This window comes from Pleuronectes platessa, chromosome 10, assembly GCF_947347685.1.
Source record: "Pleuronectes platessa chromosome 10, fPlePla1.1, whole genome shotgun sequence".
In the NCBI taxonomy this organism is placed as follows: Eukaryota; Metazoa; Chordata; class Actinopteri; order Pleuronectiformes; family Pleuronectidae; genus Pleuronectes; species Pleuronectes platessa.
Window position 1 is genome coordinate 749834 of NC_070635.1, and position 16521 is coordinate 766354.

The 16521-nt window shown below is 44.3% G+C and overlaps 1 protein-coding gene across 5 annotated transcripts; it reads right to left on the reverse strand.

Annotated features, from left to right (window-relative positions):
* Positions 1–479: 479 nt before the first annotated feature.
* On the reverse strand, positions 480–15989 carry LOC128449039 (CREB-regulated transcription coactivator 2; the record flags this gene model as incomplete). 5 transcript variants are annotated; one of them, XM_053432000.1, is given in 13 exon segments in its annotated part: positions 480–6092; positions 6825–7029; positions 7261–7332; positions 8240–8452; positions 8540–8869; positions 9647–10113; positions 11421–11677; positions 11798–11847; positions 12249–12328; positions 12546–12572; positions 12984–13090; positions 13841–13909; positions 15962–15989. In XM_053432000.1, coding segments are annotated over 13 exon segments (2096 nt in total), but the record flags the coding sequence as incomplete, so codon positions are not given.
* Positions 15990–16521: the final 532 nt, after the last annotated feature.

Here is a 16521-nt window from a genome sequence, read left to right on the forward strand (position 1 = left end):
CGAGTTCCCTGTGAAGGAAAATTTCTTTCTCTTATTTTGAAAGCTGTTTGGCTTGTTTTCCGGTGGTCTTCGGCACTTTAGACGCAGCTGAATAAAACTGACAAACTGTTCACTGATGGAATAATAACTATTCTTATAATAATAATAATTATTACTATGGTAACCAAAATAATAATAATAATAATATTGGAATGGTTATAATAATCATTATTATAACAATTATGATTATCACACAAATAATAATAATCATTAGTATTATACTAACAATGATAATAATAGTAATGGAGATGAAGTAATGATGAAAATAACGATGATGATGATAACATGTATGTTTACTCCCAGAAGACTTGTTACTTCATATATAACTTTAAATATGACTGGATTTATGATCAAATAAAGTTCAGACATTGACAAATATTTGTGAAACCATCAGTAAACTGTTATTTTCTCCGACTCGTAGATTAACTCAAGAGACGCTGCAGGTTTCACTTGTTTTATTTTCTTATTAAATCTCTGCTCAGCTTTCACACAGGTTTACAACACGCAACGTTCCCTGGTTATGACATCATCATCACACGTCAACATATTAATCACATACAGAGAGAGGGGGGGGGGGGGAGAGAGAGACAGGAGGAGATACAGAGAGAGAGCGAGAAAAACAAAGAATGACATTAATAATGTAAGAACATTAATATTATACATCAATACAAAATATGAAAAAATATGAAATATGGCCTTTAACTGATCCCTAATCTGCAGACACACACACACACCTCGCTGGTCAACAGCTCTCCCTACTGGCAGAGTCTGGAACTCACAACAGGTGTATTGCATTACAAAGGCATAATGTTGCCACACACACAGACACACACTTGTCTCTCTATAGTTGTGTCTCTCATTGACATCATGAATTCTCTGACCTGAATCTCAAACATCACTTTGACTTTGTGAAGACCAGCCATGTCCTCACAAAGTCAAAATGTCCTCACAGGGAGGGTATTGAACCAAACTGGCCTCCTAACTGAAGAGACACACACACACACACACACACACACACACACACACACACACACACACACACACACACACACACACACACACACACACACACACACACACACACACACACACACACACACACACACACACACACACACACACACACACACACACACACACACACGTTCATTAATCTTGATGTTTTCCAACAGATTCAGATTTTCCTGCCGCTCAAAGTCTCACACTGAGAATAAACTTCTACTCTTTACTGCAAAAGTATTTGACATTTTTTAAATACAATTCTAATCAGGTATTTCCAATTCAGCTTTTTGTTGAATCAGTTAAATTAACAATAACATTCCACACATTTTTACTACATCTGGATTTTAATTCAGACAGAAAACCAAATGAAAACAAAGGTCGGGTGCGTCGTGCAGCGGAGGCGTCAGCTGTTAAAATAACTGTTGACACGTTTCATTAGAATTATTTTCATCAGATTTGAATTGGTCTCGTTTTTGTAAACCCTCTTTTAATAAAGTTGTTAAAATAAGTCGACTGGATTCAGATGCAGTGGACGAAAACAGTTGTGATGAATGTTTTTCTGCTGTGAACGGAAAATGTCTATGAAATGAAACTCGGCTCTGAGGTTCTTCAGTTTGTCGTCACGTGTCATGTTTACATCCTCGTCGATCAGCTGATTCCTTCACGTGTCCACACACTGAACCGGTCATCAGCCAACATGGCTGCACAGAAACGCCATCACATCACTTCCTGTTTCCCCAATAAAGAAATCTGGTTGGCGGCCGGCGCCAACAAGACTGAACCTGAATATCGACCTTCCAAGAATTCACCCGCCGCTCAGAAACAGAAACTCAGCAAAGCACTAGTGCTCCTACAGCTCAGAGGTCAGAGGTCAACTATCCTCGTCAGAAAATCACCTCGTTCATGTCACAAAAATTCAGTAAAACTCAAACAGTGCCGACGAGTGGTGAATGAACAACTTCACCTTCATCAGATCACAACCTGCTCGTACGTTTGTTAAAGACCGGGACCACCTGAGAACATGTGACTCTAGCAGCCTGAACTGACCTGCAGGGGGCGCTGTGGCCTGATGCTCAACACAAATCATCTCACCTGATCCAATCGCAACAAGCTCCAGGTGACCTTTAACGCATCACGTGACCTTTAACGCATCACGTGACCTTTAACGATGATAAGTTCTTTACTAAGTGTCCGACGTCTACTTTAAACATTTTGGCAACAAAGTTTGAATTCCGATTTTTTGATGTTTTCACTTTCTGGCACCGCTGACGTACAAAGACACATTCGAATTTTTTTAATAATTTATCGTTCAATTGTTTCAAAAAAATTTAAAAACTGAAAAAAAAAAAAAAACGGTATAAAAATGTCAACAGGATTTTTCTTGCTTAAAAAACGTTTCTACTTTTACCATCAACACACTTGTGTTGATTCTGTAATCTCATGATATTAATGTTTATAACATATTTCCTCATCTGGTGACGTTTGAACTTTTCAAACTTTCTACATCTGAATCTTTTCTTTTTAAACGACTTGTCAATTTTTTATTTGGGCCAAATCATGGAAGAAAATTCAGAGATTTCAAGAATAAAGTTGTCAATTGATGGACAAAGTCCTAATATTTCAAGAAAGAATAGAAACTCGTAGAGAAGTCGTGTTCATCAGAGCTGCTTCTGGATCCAAAATCATTAAAAACATTATGAATTAATACTTTATTTTCGTAAAATTAGGACTTGATTCTCAAATCTCATATTTCTTTCCCTTTCATTGACGTCAACACAACGTTCAGTGAAAAGTTACAAAAGTTTCCACTTAACTGCAAAAACAATAAAATTAGATAATGCTTTTATCAACATAATGAAAATTGCAGATTTAATCAATCCATTATTTATTTCTTTGATTTCTTGTTTTTCCAGAGCTGAGTTTGAGTATAAAGACGATGACGGACAGAAGAAGCTGGAGACAAGTGAGACGCTCCGACCTCCACGAGCAGATTCAAAACGTTTGGGACTTTTCACCGAGCAGCAGAAGTTACAGAGAAACTGAACTCTGCTCCGAAGGGAAACAGATTCACTTCATCAGAGAACAAACAGGACGTCAGAGCAGAGGGACAAGATGTCCTCTAGAAATAGTTCCATCGGCTCATAGTGATAATCGTCTCAATAAACTCGACACGGATCTTTTCCTGAAACTCAAACCAGATTCAAACACTGTGTGTGTGTGTGTGTGTGTGTGTGTGTTTGTGTGTGTGTGTCTGACTTCTACAATGTTTCTTCTTCTCTTGTTAAATATTCTCTTTTTTAAATTTACAAACAGATTTTAGATAATCTCATTAAAAAATATAAACTCCTTTATAGTTTATTAATAAAGTTAATAATAACCATTCTTTACCTCTGTTACATAAAAATACGTTACTGGGCTCGGCCTCGACACTGAGACAGGAAGTGCAGGCAAAGAGGGGGCGGGGCTAATGGGGGGCTGTCAATCAGTGACCAAGGTTAAAGCCGTTATATAAAAATGACAAGGGGGCGGGGTCAAAGCTATGACATCACTGTGACAGTCTGGGTTCTGACTCCAGCTGCAGCTCATTCTTCACGTTCACACTCTAAATAAAGATGGACGACATGACAGCTCCTAAAGGTGAAGCCAAAACATCTGCATCGCCCCCTGGTGGCCGGCTGCAGTGTAGGTCATAATCCCTCCTCCTCCACGTAAGCAGCTGGGACACGATCCAAACTAAAAAAGTGAAAATTAAATAAATGTTTTGAAAGATGTTTCTGTCATTTCAGGTCGTTCTTATCTCTGAAGTTTGTTCAAGTTTCTGATCAGTTTGGGTTTAATTCGTTATTTAATATTAAAACAGGCAGAGACGTCATGATTGACAACTGAGACTGACTCCTGATTGGTCAAGTGCTTGTGTGGGCGGCACCTTGATACCACAGCTCCACTCTAGACTGACTGTAAATGAGGTCATCACCACAAGATGGCAGCGTTTGTATCTGAGATATTTTGGCTTCATTTCTAGAGGAGGTGGAGACGTGGTTGGTCTTCACCGATCCACACTGTCATCACACACAGAGCTTCAGGGGGCTCAATCTTCTCCACTAGAGTACAGGTGGACAGACAGGTGGACAGACAGGTGGACAGACAGGTGGACAGACAGGTGGACAGACAGGTGGACAGGGCTGAAACTCACTGAAGCCACAGAGCTCCACCTCTCAGCATCTTCCCGACAGCTGAGGTCAGAGCCACTTCCTGAAGTCTCAACGCCCTCGTGGTCATTCCAGGCGTCAGATCGCAGCAGGAAGTCGTAGAAAGATGAGCTGATAAACGGGGGCGTTCGTTTCCACCTCTCACATCTGGTGCGGTGGAATGCTGCTGTCGGCACGAAGGCAGCCAGACACCACGAGGTGGGGGGGGCCGTTAATACTCCAGTCCACTCGGGTGCTGTCCAATCCAAGGAGGCTTCCAGCTGCTTCTCTACAGGTTGTACGGAGCTCCTCCTGCAGCTTGGATGCAGACACTGAATTATGCTTCTCTATGTCTCTATGTTTATACTTTTTTTATACGTTTTGTGTAAAAATATTTTAGATTCTGAAGGATTCAGATTTAAACTGCATCCCCTCAGAGCGGTTTGGACTCAGACTGTGGAACCACAGCTGCTCTAAAGCCACCGGACCCTGAGCCACGGTTTCAACCACGTGACGCCTCCTGACCAGCGGCACATCTGATGTCAACGTTATCTTCCTCCTTTTATTTGCATCTTGTGCGGTTTGCATATGTTTTCTAAAGCTGTGGTTTGATTCTGTCGCTCGGTTGAGATTTTATTTAAATGCAGTAAACTCTGTGCAGCGTATGAATCTGAAGACGTGATCAGATCTCGTTTGTGAAATCAGTCCGAGGTTCAACAGTTTCGCTGATGACAAAATGAAAAAGGTCAGAATGTTAAAAAATGGATCATGTTTAGTTTGAAAAACTGTTGTTGGTCAAATGTTTGGAGCTTTTCTCAGTAACGATGTTCATCTTGTTTTACGTGACAAAGAGAAATGATCAGATTTTCAGTTCCGATGTGATCACACGTCAAAGCTGCTTGAATCAGATGCAGCGTGTTGTGGTTTCCTCTCATCCCCAAAGTTAAACCTGTCAATCAACTGAGGAGAATCTCACAACCTCTTCAAGGCCGTTGGTTCCACACGTGTGAAATTTAAATGTGTTTATAAAACCCCTGAATCATGGCTGAGTTCCTGTCAAAGTGGCTGAGGAGGCAGAGAAGGCCTCTGAGCAGTTTGGGCTCATATCATCCAAACCAGTGGTGTTGGTCCTTCCTGTGGAGCGCCGGCCACATGGCTGCTGGGTGAACCTGACACCAGTCAGAAAGCTCCAGTTCTACCGAGATGCATAATGGAATTCAAGTTCTTCCAAGCGTTGCTGGTTTCTACAGACGTTTCGTTTACAAAGCCGACGTCACGTGAGCGTTGGATTCCTGCGTGTTTGCATAAACGCGAGTGCATTTCATTAACAAGCAGATGAGACTCGTACAAGCTAATGCCTAAAAAGAGAAGCAACTTGGTTTTTTCCTTGACATCAAGTTTTGCAAGAGCGTTTTCAGTGAAGTGCCTTTGACGGAGAAACCCCCCCCCCCCCCATCAGTTCATTCTGTCAGGCGACCGAAGCCTCAGGTCCGTCTCCGAGACTTCATCGCACTGACCACAAAGATATTCCAGAGTTACGTCCACACCCCGCTCTGGAGCCGTCTAGTTGGGGGAGACGAGCGCGGCTCCTCTCCAGCTCTGTCAGGGTGGCCGTCTCTCTGCCGGATTCCTGCCGAGCTCCTGGAGTGGAGGGCGGGGGCGGGGGGGGAGGTCACTTCAACCGGTCAGATCGGAAGGAGTCCTCCACTGCTGGGTCAGCGAGCATCAGGTCACCTTCGAGCATGTCCAGAGCCAGGTGGTCCATCCTGAGCGGGTCGTCCAGGGAGAAGGGGTCCATCTCGAAGCCAGGGACGTGGGACAGGGCGCTGGCGATCTCTTTGGACAGACCAGGGGGAGAATCTCCTGCAGGGACGGAGAGACCATAAAACCTTTAAAGACAAAGAGACAAAAGAAAACCAACAAAACAAGTCTCTGATCATCTGGTCAACCTGTTGTGACGTCTTAAAGTTTCTTATTATGTGCAACCAACACCAGAACCTAGAAACTTTATAAACTTAAACACACAAACTCAGCAGACTCATATTTGAGAGCACTAGTGAATGATTAGTGCAAAGTGTGACACATTAACCCATTTAGACCTGATGTGTGTAACGTTTGTGTTCTTCTCACTTTAGAGACGTGACACGTGTGCGTCTAATCTGTGAGGTCATCGTTTTCAAGATGTGAAAAACTTGCAGGAAAGTTGAAATGCATCATGGGAAATGCATTTGTATTTTTTAGCGCTCCTAGCCTGTGGTGATGCAGACGAAGGCTGATGATTGAAGTGAGAGGAGCGATAGAGAAGCAGAGTCTCACTGATGAAAATAAGAATGAATTTGTTTGATGTTTTTTTACGTTAATGAACTTTAAGAAAAGAGAAAGATTCAGAACCAAGTCAAATGTTTCTCCTTCATGTGTCTATCGGCTTCGGGGGCGGAGAAATGAAGTTTCTGTAAACGGTGGTGATTCTGTTGGATCTTCTGAAACGCCTCGGGCTTCAGGCGCTGGGTTTTAAACTCTGAGGTTTGATTCCAGGTCTCAGGTCTTAGTGGGTTAAACGTCAGCTGCACTCATGAAGACTGTGTTCACACGGACCGGTGAGGATGATGTTGGGGACGTTGTGGCGTCCGTCTCCTCCACCGTAGTTCTGGTTCTGGTTGTTGAGAAGCTGCTGGTCACTGGGATTCTGGAGTCCCAGGGGCCCCTGGGTGTTGGAGGGGAACTGGTTTTTGTCTGTGGAGCCGAAGCTCAGGCCGCTGTGGTTCAGGGACAAACCGTCGCCCTGGTTCTCTGCTGTGAACTGGAAACAGGAGAAGAACAGGTGTGAGTTCAGAGGAGGATTCACCCGGACATCAATATTCACAACTGTCTGACTGAAAATGTCAATTTACACTAAAAAGTCATATTCACTGACACAGTGGAAATTTTCTGAATCAGAGCATTTGAGGTTTTTAGTCCAGAAGCTCAGATGAGGATGTGAGTCGTTGTCCTGCTGCAGCTCAGGCGACCTCACATGAGAGCGAGCGGATACCTGCTGGCTGGATTTGCTGGAGAGCTGCAGACTCAGGTACGGGTCGTCCAGCAGAGAGTTGAACAAGGCGTCCTGGAAAAAGTAATAAAACAGAACCAGTTAAAAGCAGCCGGAAGCCATCAGACGATTCCCAGTGAGCAGGAGTCTGTGATCAGTGTCATTCTTCTCTAACATGACACAACAGGAAAAAACTGTTTACCCACGTTTCAAAAAACAACTTTCATTCTGGAATCTGATGCAATCAGGGCGAAAGGCTCCTGATTCAAAACTCTACACACGTCTTATCTCAAGTGCTTCTTTAATTCAGGCTCTCGCAGCCAGGACGTCTGCTGGTGTCAGAGCTTCTCTCTCTGGGGCCTTATCAGCAGCTCTGGTCCTGAGAGACACCATGAAGACAAACCTCCAAAACCAGCTCCTCTACAAATGGAGCTGTTAAAAGGACCGAGAACATTGTTTTTATGTTTTAATTCTGCAGCAGTGACTTTCAGGAGTTTCAACTGAATTATCTCATGTGCTTGTTAAAGTGACCCCCCCCCCGCAGGTAACTGTGTAATACTGGTCCATACATGTGGATGAAGAAAGGAAAACGACAAACTGCAGCAAACGCACCGAAATAAACGAGAAATGATTTGGTCTGACTTTGTTACACAACAGTGAACTGGTTTGTTCTCCTTCAGCAGACAGAGCGATAACACAGAGCAGGACCAAACAAATAAAAGGATTCAATCATCTAAATCCAATAAGAGGTTTCCACTCACTGAACTTAGCACAGAGGAATCCTCAAGTGACACCGTGCTTGAGTAAGAGGCCGACCCACATTAAGGTGCCTGTTAAACAAACTTATGAGATGTAGCTGGAATCAAACAGGAAACAGCTTCTCTCTCGTCCTGTGGAGCCGTGTGTTCACTGGTTTCCAGTACAAAGTGCCAGTCGCACACTGGTTGAGGCAGAGGAACAGTAACTGAGGTCAGGTACTCACATTGTACAGGTCTGTGGCCAGACTCTGGCTGATCTGCTGGAGCTGCGGGAGGCCGCAGCCTCTCGACTGCTCCGCCTGCTGCTCTGGTTCTTGTTTGACGTGACACTGAGACGAGCTCTGGATGCTCTGGATGCTCTGGATGCACTGATTCAAGGCGCTCTCGCTCTTAATCAGCCCTGCGTTCGATGTGTTCCCCTGCGGCCCCATCGGCTTCTGCTGCGTCACAGAAACAGACCATAATGAGAGCTGAGGTGAGCAAAATCAGATATCACTATGTTTTAAGGTGGTGTATTTGGTTACCGATCCAAAGTGCTGCTGCATGTGCTGGTTACGCAGGTTCTGCAGGTGGAGCTGCTGCATGGACTGTGACTGCTGCTGCTGCTGCTGCTGCTGCTGCTGCTGCATGGACTGTGACTGCTGCTGCATGGACTGTGACTGCTGCTGCTGCTGCATGCGTTGGTGGTGCATCTGTTGGTGGTGGTGCTGCCCCAGCGGAGGAGGCTGCTGCTGGGAGCTGGGCAGACAGGGTAGAGGCTGGTGGGAGCCCGGCTGGTGCTGGTGGGACTGGCTCAGCGGGTACGGAGGGAGCCTCTGGTCCAGAGGCAGTTTGCTGGTGTCCAGTGGGACGCCCTGTGGAGGGACGAGAGACGTAACTTAACACAAATATCTTCCTCTGCACTAAATGAGTTTGTGAACATCAAGTTTAGGGAAACATTTTTTCAACTAAACGAGAACACAACTCAGCCCAGTCCCGCTCATTCAGCCCATCTGCTCCAAATCACAGGGACTCTGATCAGTCAGTGATTTTCCAGGGATGAAAATTCTCAGAATCTAATTATTTATTTCCTGCTCGATTCCACATTCTTCTTCAAAGTTCCAAGAAAATTACTTGAGTAGTTTTTGAAAAGGATCCACAAGCGAGTCCAGACTGAACTCTTCTAACCTGGATGATGTCATGTTGTTCGATGTGGAGCATGTGACCTCACTTGAAACCACCACCAATAAAAAACAGAATCACAAATCAACTTAGCTGCAGTTTCAACACAAGATATCAGAGTAAAGTTTATATTTTTTGTTTGCTTGTGGAGAAACTGAACTCACACGTTACAGAGTTTGTGTTCTGAGTTGAAAATAAACATTCAGCCTTTAGTGGTGATGAATGTTTGACTCCTTGTTTTTAAATGGTGTCCCTGATGGATTTAAGTCAAACTGTTACACCCGAGAGGACGTTTGGCTCCAGATGCACCAAATGAACGTCCCCGAGGTTCTTCTTCTGTTGTTTTCTGCCGTCTCTACCTCCTGTGATTGGTCCAATCGAGGTGAGATGAGCTGTGACCTGCTCTCTGGGATGCTACGCGTCCTGAGTATATTTATAATCATTGTGAATTGATGAGGTGTGTGCTTTACCTGTGTGATGGAGGACAGGGTGGGGGAGATGGTGGGGGAGAACTGTTTGGAGTGATGCCTCCGCTCGCCCCCCCCCATGGGCAGGATCAGTGGAGACAGCTGTGCTCGTCTCCGCGGCGACGTGCTGAGTGACGCCTGCCCGCTGAGCAGCGGCGAATAGGACGAGGAGGAGGAGGAGCCGGCGCCGCCCATTCCACCGCTGTAGCTGGGGTTACCGCTGGACACCGACTGGAGGGAGGAGTTACTGAGGGAGGAGTGCAGCGATTGGCTGCTGAGGGAGGACGGCAGGGAGGGGGAGGAGCTCAGGGACGACTGCAGCGAGGGGTTGCTGAGCGACGAGTGCAGGGAGGCGGAGCTCAGGGAGTTGGAAAAGGAGTGGCTGCTGAGCGACGACTGGATGTTGGGGTTGCTCAGTGACGAGTGCAGGGAGGGGCTGCTGAGCGGGCTCTGTAGAGACGCCAGGAGACCTGAGGAGGGACAACAAAACATCAACATGTGTCCACAAAACATGTCATCAACATGTGTCCACGCTGAGCAGAGACCATGGAGACAGAGGACAGAGGGGCGCGGTCACACATTGAAAAACACAATACTTCACGTGCAGAAAAATCGTTTTTATGGAATAAAACTCGGACTACAGGAGCTTAAGTTTATCAGGTTCTTCTCAAACTTTGTGACTGTAGCCTCATACTAATAAATAAAGCCCCCCCCCCCCCCCCCCCCCCTCAGGAGAGCAGAGCAGCTGAAAACACACCTTCCTATTCTCACTCACTTCACCTTCTCCTTTCTCCTCATGTCCTCAGTCGGTCGCGTCCAACAACCATCTGAGTGTCTCTGTATTTTCTAACTTGGTTTAAACTCCTCACACACACTCTTCAACCTGGTTCATTTGAAACCTTCATGAGGCTGCACAGAGGAGTTGTCTCACAGAGGCGTCCGCCTGGTCTCAGTCCGAGCATCCGGTTCCCAGCTGAGTCAAGAGGCTGATGATCCGGACCGAGCCTCTGACGGCAGCTTCCTACCTGTGGTCTGTACAGTCACCTCACGGCTGCACTTCCACCCCCGCTCACTTCTTTCTCTGTCTCTAAATTTAGAGCAGCGCCCGTACTTTCCCCGTTATTTCACTTTGCTGTCACCCACACACTTCCTCAATTGTTACTAAAGGATCTGAACCATCACCCCCTGGTTTCTCTGACTGCAGGTCTGACCTGAATATGTGAGACATCAGGGACTGGAAGCTACGCTCAAGGAGACATGATGTTGTCTCAGTGTCTCTTTCCTCTAGTGGCTCATATTGGATTTACAAGTTAAAGACCTCGTCAGGAATCTGGATACCACAGGTCTGGGATCTGTGACCTGAACCAGGAAACTCATCTCCCCCAGTTACAGTCATAACAACTAAATTAATGTATTTAAAAAACAACAACACTAAGTGATGAAGCAGCAGAAACAACAACTTTATAACATTTAAACTAACAATTCTGAAACCATCTCCACCGCTGCAGCAACAGCCTGTCGAGCTTTCCTTAGTTTACTATTTCATTTGATAATTAACAATAGAACATGAAATTATTATTATTTTCAAAGACATGTGTTTGTATATGTGATTTGTCACATGACTGTTTTGGTCCAATCAGAATCGAGGGATAGCACCTGTGGTAAAGGTGAGGCTAGCTTAATTAGCTCCAGTTGGAAAATGTCGATGTTCTAACAAATCAAGATGGTGGGAGTGTTTGATGAACAGGGGACAGTGTCTCCTGCAGGCTGCACAGACCTGGTGTATGGTGATGGAAGTTGCCGTTGCCTCCAGATACATTGATGCCCAGCTGCGTGAGCGTGGAGGCCAGGTTCCCGGTGCTGCTCCCGCCGCTCAGAGAGGATCCTGGGTAGCCGGGCTCGTCCTGGTCCAGCGGCGTGGGCAGCGGGGAGGGAAAGTGGAGGCTGGACAGGTCGGGCAGCGAGCCGCCGGTGTTGAGAGACAACGGGACTCCGTGAACCGGCGTGGACGGCTGCTCCGGTGAAGCAAAGATACTGAGAGGGACAGAATATTCATTATATATATATTTTCTGGCTTCACCAAAGAAAGTTACAGAAGTGTTTGAGATGTCATGTGATGAGTTCACATGTCTGCATTCCGTATCGGGGACTCACTTGATACCAGGGACTTCACAAGATTTGGGTCGGGACGACAACAGAGGCAACTGGAGACAGGAACATTTTATTATATTAAAATTAAAAAGTTCTGCAGGTTTCAACAAGTTAAACATTCATGTTTTAAGACGTATTTCTCGTCCATGAGGGTAAGGAATCTTTCAGTGACTAAAACCTGCCGGCTATTCAAAGGATAGTGTGAAATTTGGTAGAACAATTTGTACACTTCAGAACCTCATATTCATAGATATAAAAAAAAATACATTGAAGATCAAATGTTAGATTTTGGAGAAACCATTAAAAAAAATAATTGGTATTGACTGAGAAACAAGAAGAAATGGAAACTTCAATTAGTTAAAGTCACATCAGAATAATCTTTAGGGTCAAATTTGAAGGACAACTTATCTGAACTAAACTTAAAAACACAGAAGGGAAATAAAACGTTAATGACCTTCTTTGTGTCCCAGGGTTTGAGCAGCTTCCCCTCGTCCAACACGTTCTCCTCAATGGGAGGAACCGGGTACGGAAACACTGAGGGACAAGTTGTAAACGTGTGAAGAAGAAGTTTGTGAAACAATCATGATTTTAAAAAGCTGTCATCAGACTTTTCAAAGCTGAAAGTAAATCAATGAGGAATTAAATATATTTTAATGTTTAAACAAAACCAGTTAAAATTATATTCACTAATCTACAACTACAGGTTCTAACTTCTAATCATAATTTCACCACGTGATTGATTTCAACTCACTTCTTCTGCCCTCGCCATCGCTCTGACCTGCAGAGAGAGAGAGAGAGAGAGAGAGAGACAGAGAGAGAGAGAGAGGGTAAGAGAGAGAGAAACAGAGAGAGAGAGAGAGAGACAAATATAATATACATATATATATATATGGTAAATAAACCAAAAAGACAGCCAGTGCAGTTATCCAACACGTACATGATGTGGCGCCCTTTAGCTTCACTAACATGGAAAGTTGACGGTTGTCTCCCAGTGGTTTGAATCATGTGTGATCGAGTGTGAGGACCAACACTTCACAGCTCAGCTGTTTGTTCACGTTAGTTCGGTCTTTGTCGTCATTAAATTAACACAACAGAAGATAAAAGTCTCACTTCTCATCATCTGAATCTGAGCTACTGGTTGCGTGGTTGTGTATTTCATGTGTTTGTGTTTTCGGAGGTGCTCTCTCACCGGAGCGCCGGCTGCTCTGGGGCATGAAGGTGGGTCCTCCTGTGGAGAAGGGGTCTCCTGAGGGAGGGTTCATTACGCTGGTGTGGAGGGCTGAGTCGGAGTTGGTCCTGAGGGGCGCAGACACACACACACACAAACACACAAACACACAAACACAGATTTAAGGAACATACAGAGGTAAATGTTTTTGGTAGAAGCAGCTGAAGCTCCGGTTCCAGCAGAGACATGAAGATATGAAGGTAAATCACATTATTAGAAGTGTAAACAACAACCACAGCCGCACCATGGAAACAAAAAGCCGACGGCCACTTTCTGTTCACAAACGACATCACAACCAGATCAGAAACCTCGTTTGGAATCACAACAGATCCTCGAGCCTCAGAGATGAAACACGTTTCATCCTGATCGAACAGAGAAGTGAGTCAATGAAGCTGTTTTCAGACACAAAGATCAGTGTTGTTGTTTACAGCTCATCACCAAAAGACCTGGAAGCTCCTCGTCCACAGACACTGACTCAGACGTTTGTTTTCAGACAGAACCTGCAGAACACGTCAGTCCGTTCTTCAGTGCAGATCTGAAAACATCTCCAGTGACGTGGACTAAACAGAGTTGATCAGAGACCATGTTAATGATCAAAGTGAGAAGATGAGTCAAGACTGAAGGAGCGACAATCTGTGATCATTCAGAAAAGGTTCAATCTTTCAATAAAGTCAGTGGAAGAAGTTAGGTTTTCATTTTCACCCACATTTCCTTATTGGGCTCTCAGTCAGTGTGGGAGCTGGAGGAAGAAAAGAAGGAAGTAGAGGAAGAGGAGGAAGAGGAGGAAGAGGAGGAAGAGGAGGAAGAGGAGGATTCACCTGTTGAGAGCAGTGGTGGGGAGACGGAACGAGTGGCTTTTATCCCCGGGGAAGTTTCCGGACCAATTCCTTTTTCGTGATCGACAAGAACAAAAAGTTATTTTCCTCCACCAAGCAAGAACATCGAAAAGAGGGAGGGGGCAAAAGAAGGAGAGAAGAAGAGCGCGGGCTCGTGAAGGAAAGGCAGCCGAGGCAGAGGAGGCTGGCACGTGACAGATGAAGGTTTGTGTTAGTGGGGAAACGCTTTCCTTCTTCGTCTGATCATTATCAAAACATTTATTAAGCAAAGATAATGTTTGTCTAAGATAAAGAACATTTCAAATGCAGGATTGAATCAGTTTGAATTATTGACACTAAGAATCTAAGGCCGGGATGGAGAGTGAAGACCAGAGTCTTCTTCCTCATTCACAAACTCAGGGAGAACTTGAGAAATGCCTGCTCTTCTCATCTATATCCAAAGTTTGATTATTATGTTATAGTTGACACAAGTTCAGAGCCTTCTCCAAACTCTGGTGAAATTCCTCTCAAACTTCAGTCACCAAAAAACAGTAGCTCGAACCTAGCTCTGTGTGTGTGTGTGTGTGTGTGTGTGTGTGTGTGTGTGTGTGTTGTACAGCAGAGGCTAATCTCTCTCTCTCTCTCTCTCTTATGGGAAGTCGTCTTGTTAGAAGAAAACCAGAAACAACGCGGTCAAGCAGGAGAAAAAACTAACGACTGGATCGCTGCAGGAAAAAGAAGCAAAAGCCCAGAAGGAGAGAAGAAGCTTCCCAGAAGGAGAGAAGAAGCTTCCCAGAAGGAGAGACGGCCGAAGAAGGGAAACAGAGAAGTGAGAGCTCTTCAGGAGCAGCTGAGGTTTGGAGAGATGCCGACTCTACTCCACTGAGTTTCCTGTTAGCTGAGCAGAGGTTAGTGAAGCCTCAGCACATAAAAACCTTTGTGAAGCCTCAGTGTCACCACATGTGATTCAGATCGGGGGTTTCCTTGAGCCAAGAGGTCAGAGGTCAGAGACAACGCAGCCCTGAGGCTACTGGGGAGTCAATGTCGGGCTCAAGGGCACTTCAGGAGGAGGGACTGAGCCTCAGCTGGAACACGTCTTTTTAGATGAAATTACAGATATATATACTCAAATATAAACAAATACAAAGAACTTTTAACATTCTGAACATAAATCGTATCTGCCTTGCTAATCCCATTAATTGAAGTTTTCATATCAAGATTGACACTTCATTTACATATCGGATCCTAAGTGCTGCTGGCAGGGAAATGGTTAAAACCAGGAGAACCTACAATGGACGAGTGGACGGAGATTATCTCTGACAAGTTGAAGATGGACAGGATCACCTTTGCTTTGAGACTGCAACAGGGAATTTCTTTGGAGCCATGGATAATATAATATAATAATAAACTGGTGCCACCATCATTTGTATAAAGTGGATTTTGTGTTCGGGTACACCCCAACACTCTTGTTCTGATTTAGTTCTTGTTCCCACTTTATTATGTTTTAATGGCCAATAAGTCTCTGAATTACCAACAGAATCTGTGATACATTGTTTTATGCTAGAATTGTAAATCACTGGTGGCTGAAAGAGAATAATATGTATTTTCAATGATTGTATGGTCCTGGAAAATCATAATAAAAATCTAATTTCAAAAGAAGAAAGTTTTCATATCTGCAAACATAAACACAGATACTGAGTGAAAGAGTCATATCAGCTGATTTTTTATTTTCTAACTGATAAAATCGATCATGGCTTTAATGTCATTATACAGATATAATAATATACATATTATATTATAGGATTGTACGTTTTTCAGCTTTAGTTCACTTGAACAGCTTTTCCTAAATCAGGCGCAATATAAATTCTACTTATTATTATATAAATATAATTTTGTAATCTGATAATGTTTTTGTCGTCACACTTTCACACGTGTGTCAATGTGTTTGTGTTTGGTCCCTTGTAAACCACCTGATGTGTGAGAGGCTTCAAAAAGGTTCAAGAGCAGAAAAGACAAAACAAGCGTCCCCCAGAGACCACCAGTGTCTCCACGGAGACAGACTGGAGGGGGTGGGGGTTAGAGAGGGTGGGGGGGGGGGGGAGGGGGGGGGATTAGAGAAAGTACCTTCTCCAGCCGGGGTCGGGGGGCGGGGGACAGGTAGGCGGAGTTATAACGGTGAGTTGTCCACCTGAGGAGATGACTGGTTAAGGAAACATGATATATTTTAATTTCTCTTATATTTAAAAAAAAAAATCTAAGGCTGCGTGGTTCAATATGATTACAATTTTTAATTTCTAGTCTTTAATGAGAAATGAAGACGTAGATTCACTCGCACTGTTCGTCCTGTAGCTCTGAAGAACATGTTCAGGGTGATTTGACCTTTTGCATCAAACCTTATTGCTTTCGTTTTTGTTTTTGTTTCTCTGTGAACAATATTTCTAATTTAGACTCTGGAAACAATGTTAGAAGTGAAACCGAGTCAACTACATCAACCTGCTCAGGGCACCAGGGGCCAAAGGTTCCCTTTCACTGGCTCTGTTTTGTGGTAATTGGATAAAACACATCAAGAAGAAAATAAATCTAAATTATGAACAGTGATAAATCTAACGTTTTTAACAGGAATAGTTTGCAGTGGGAACCAATGAGCTCAGAGCTCAGAGTCACAGACAGCGGAGGGAAGAAGG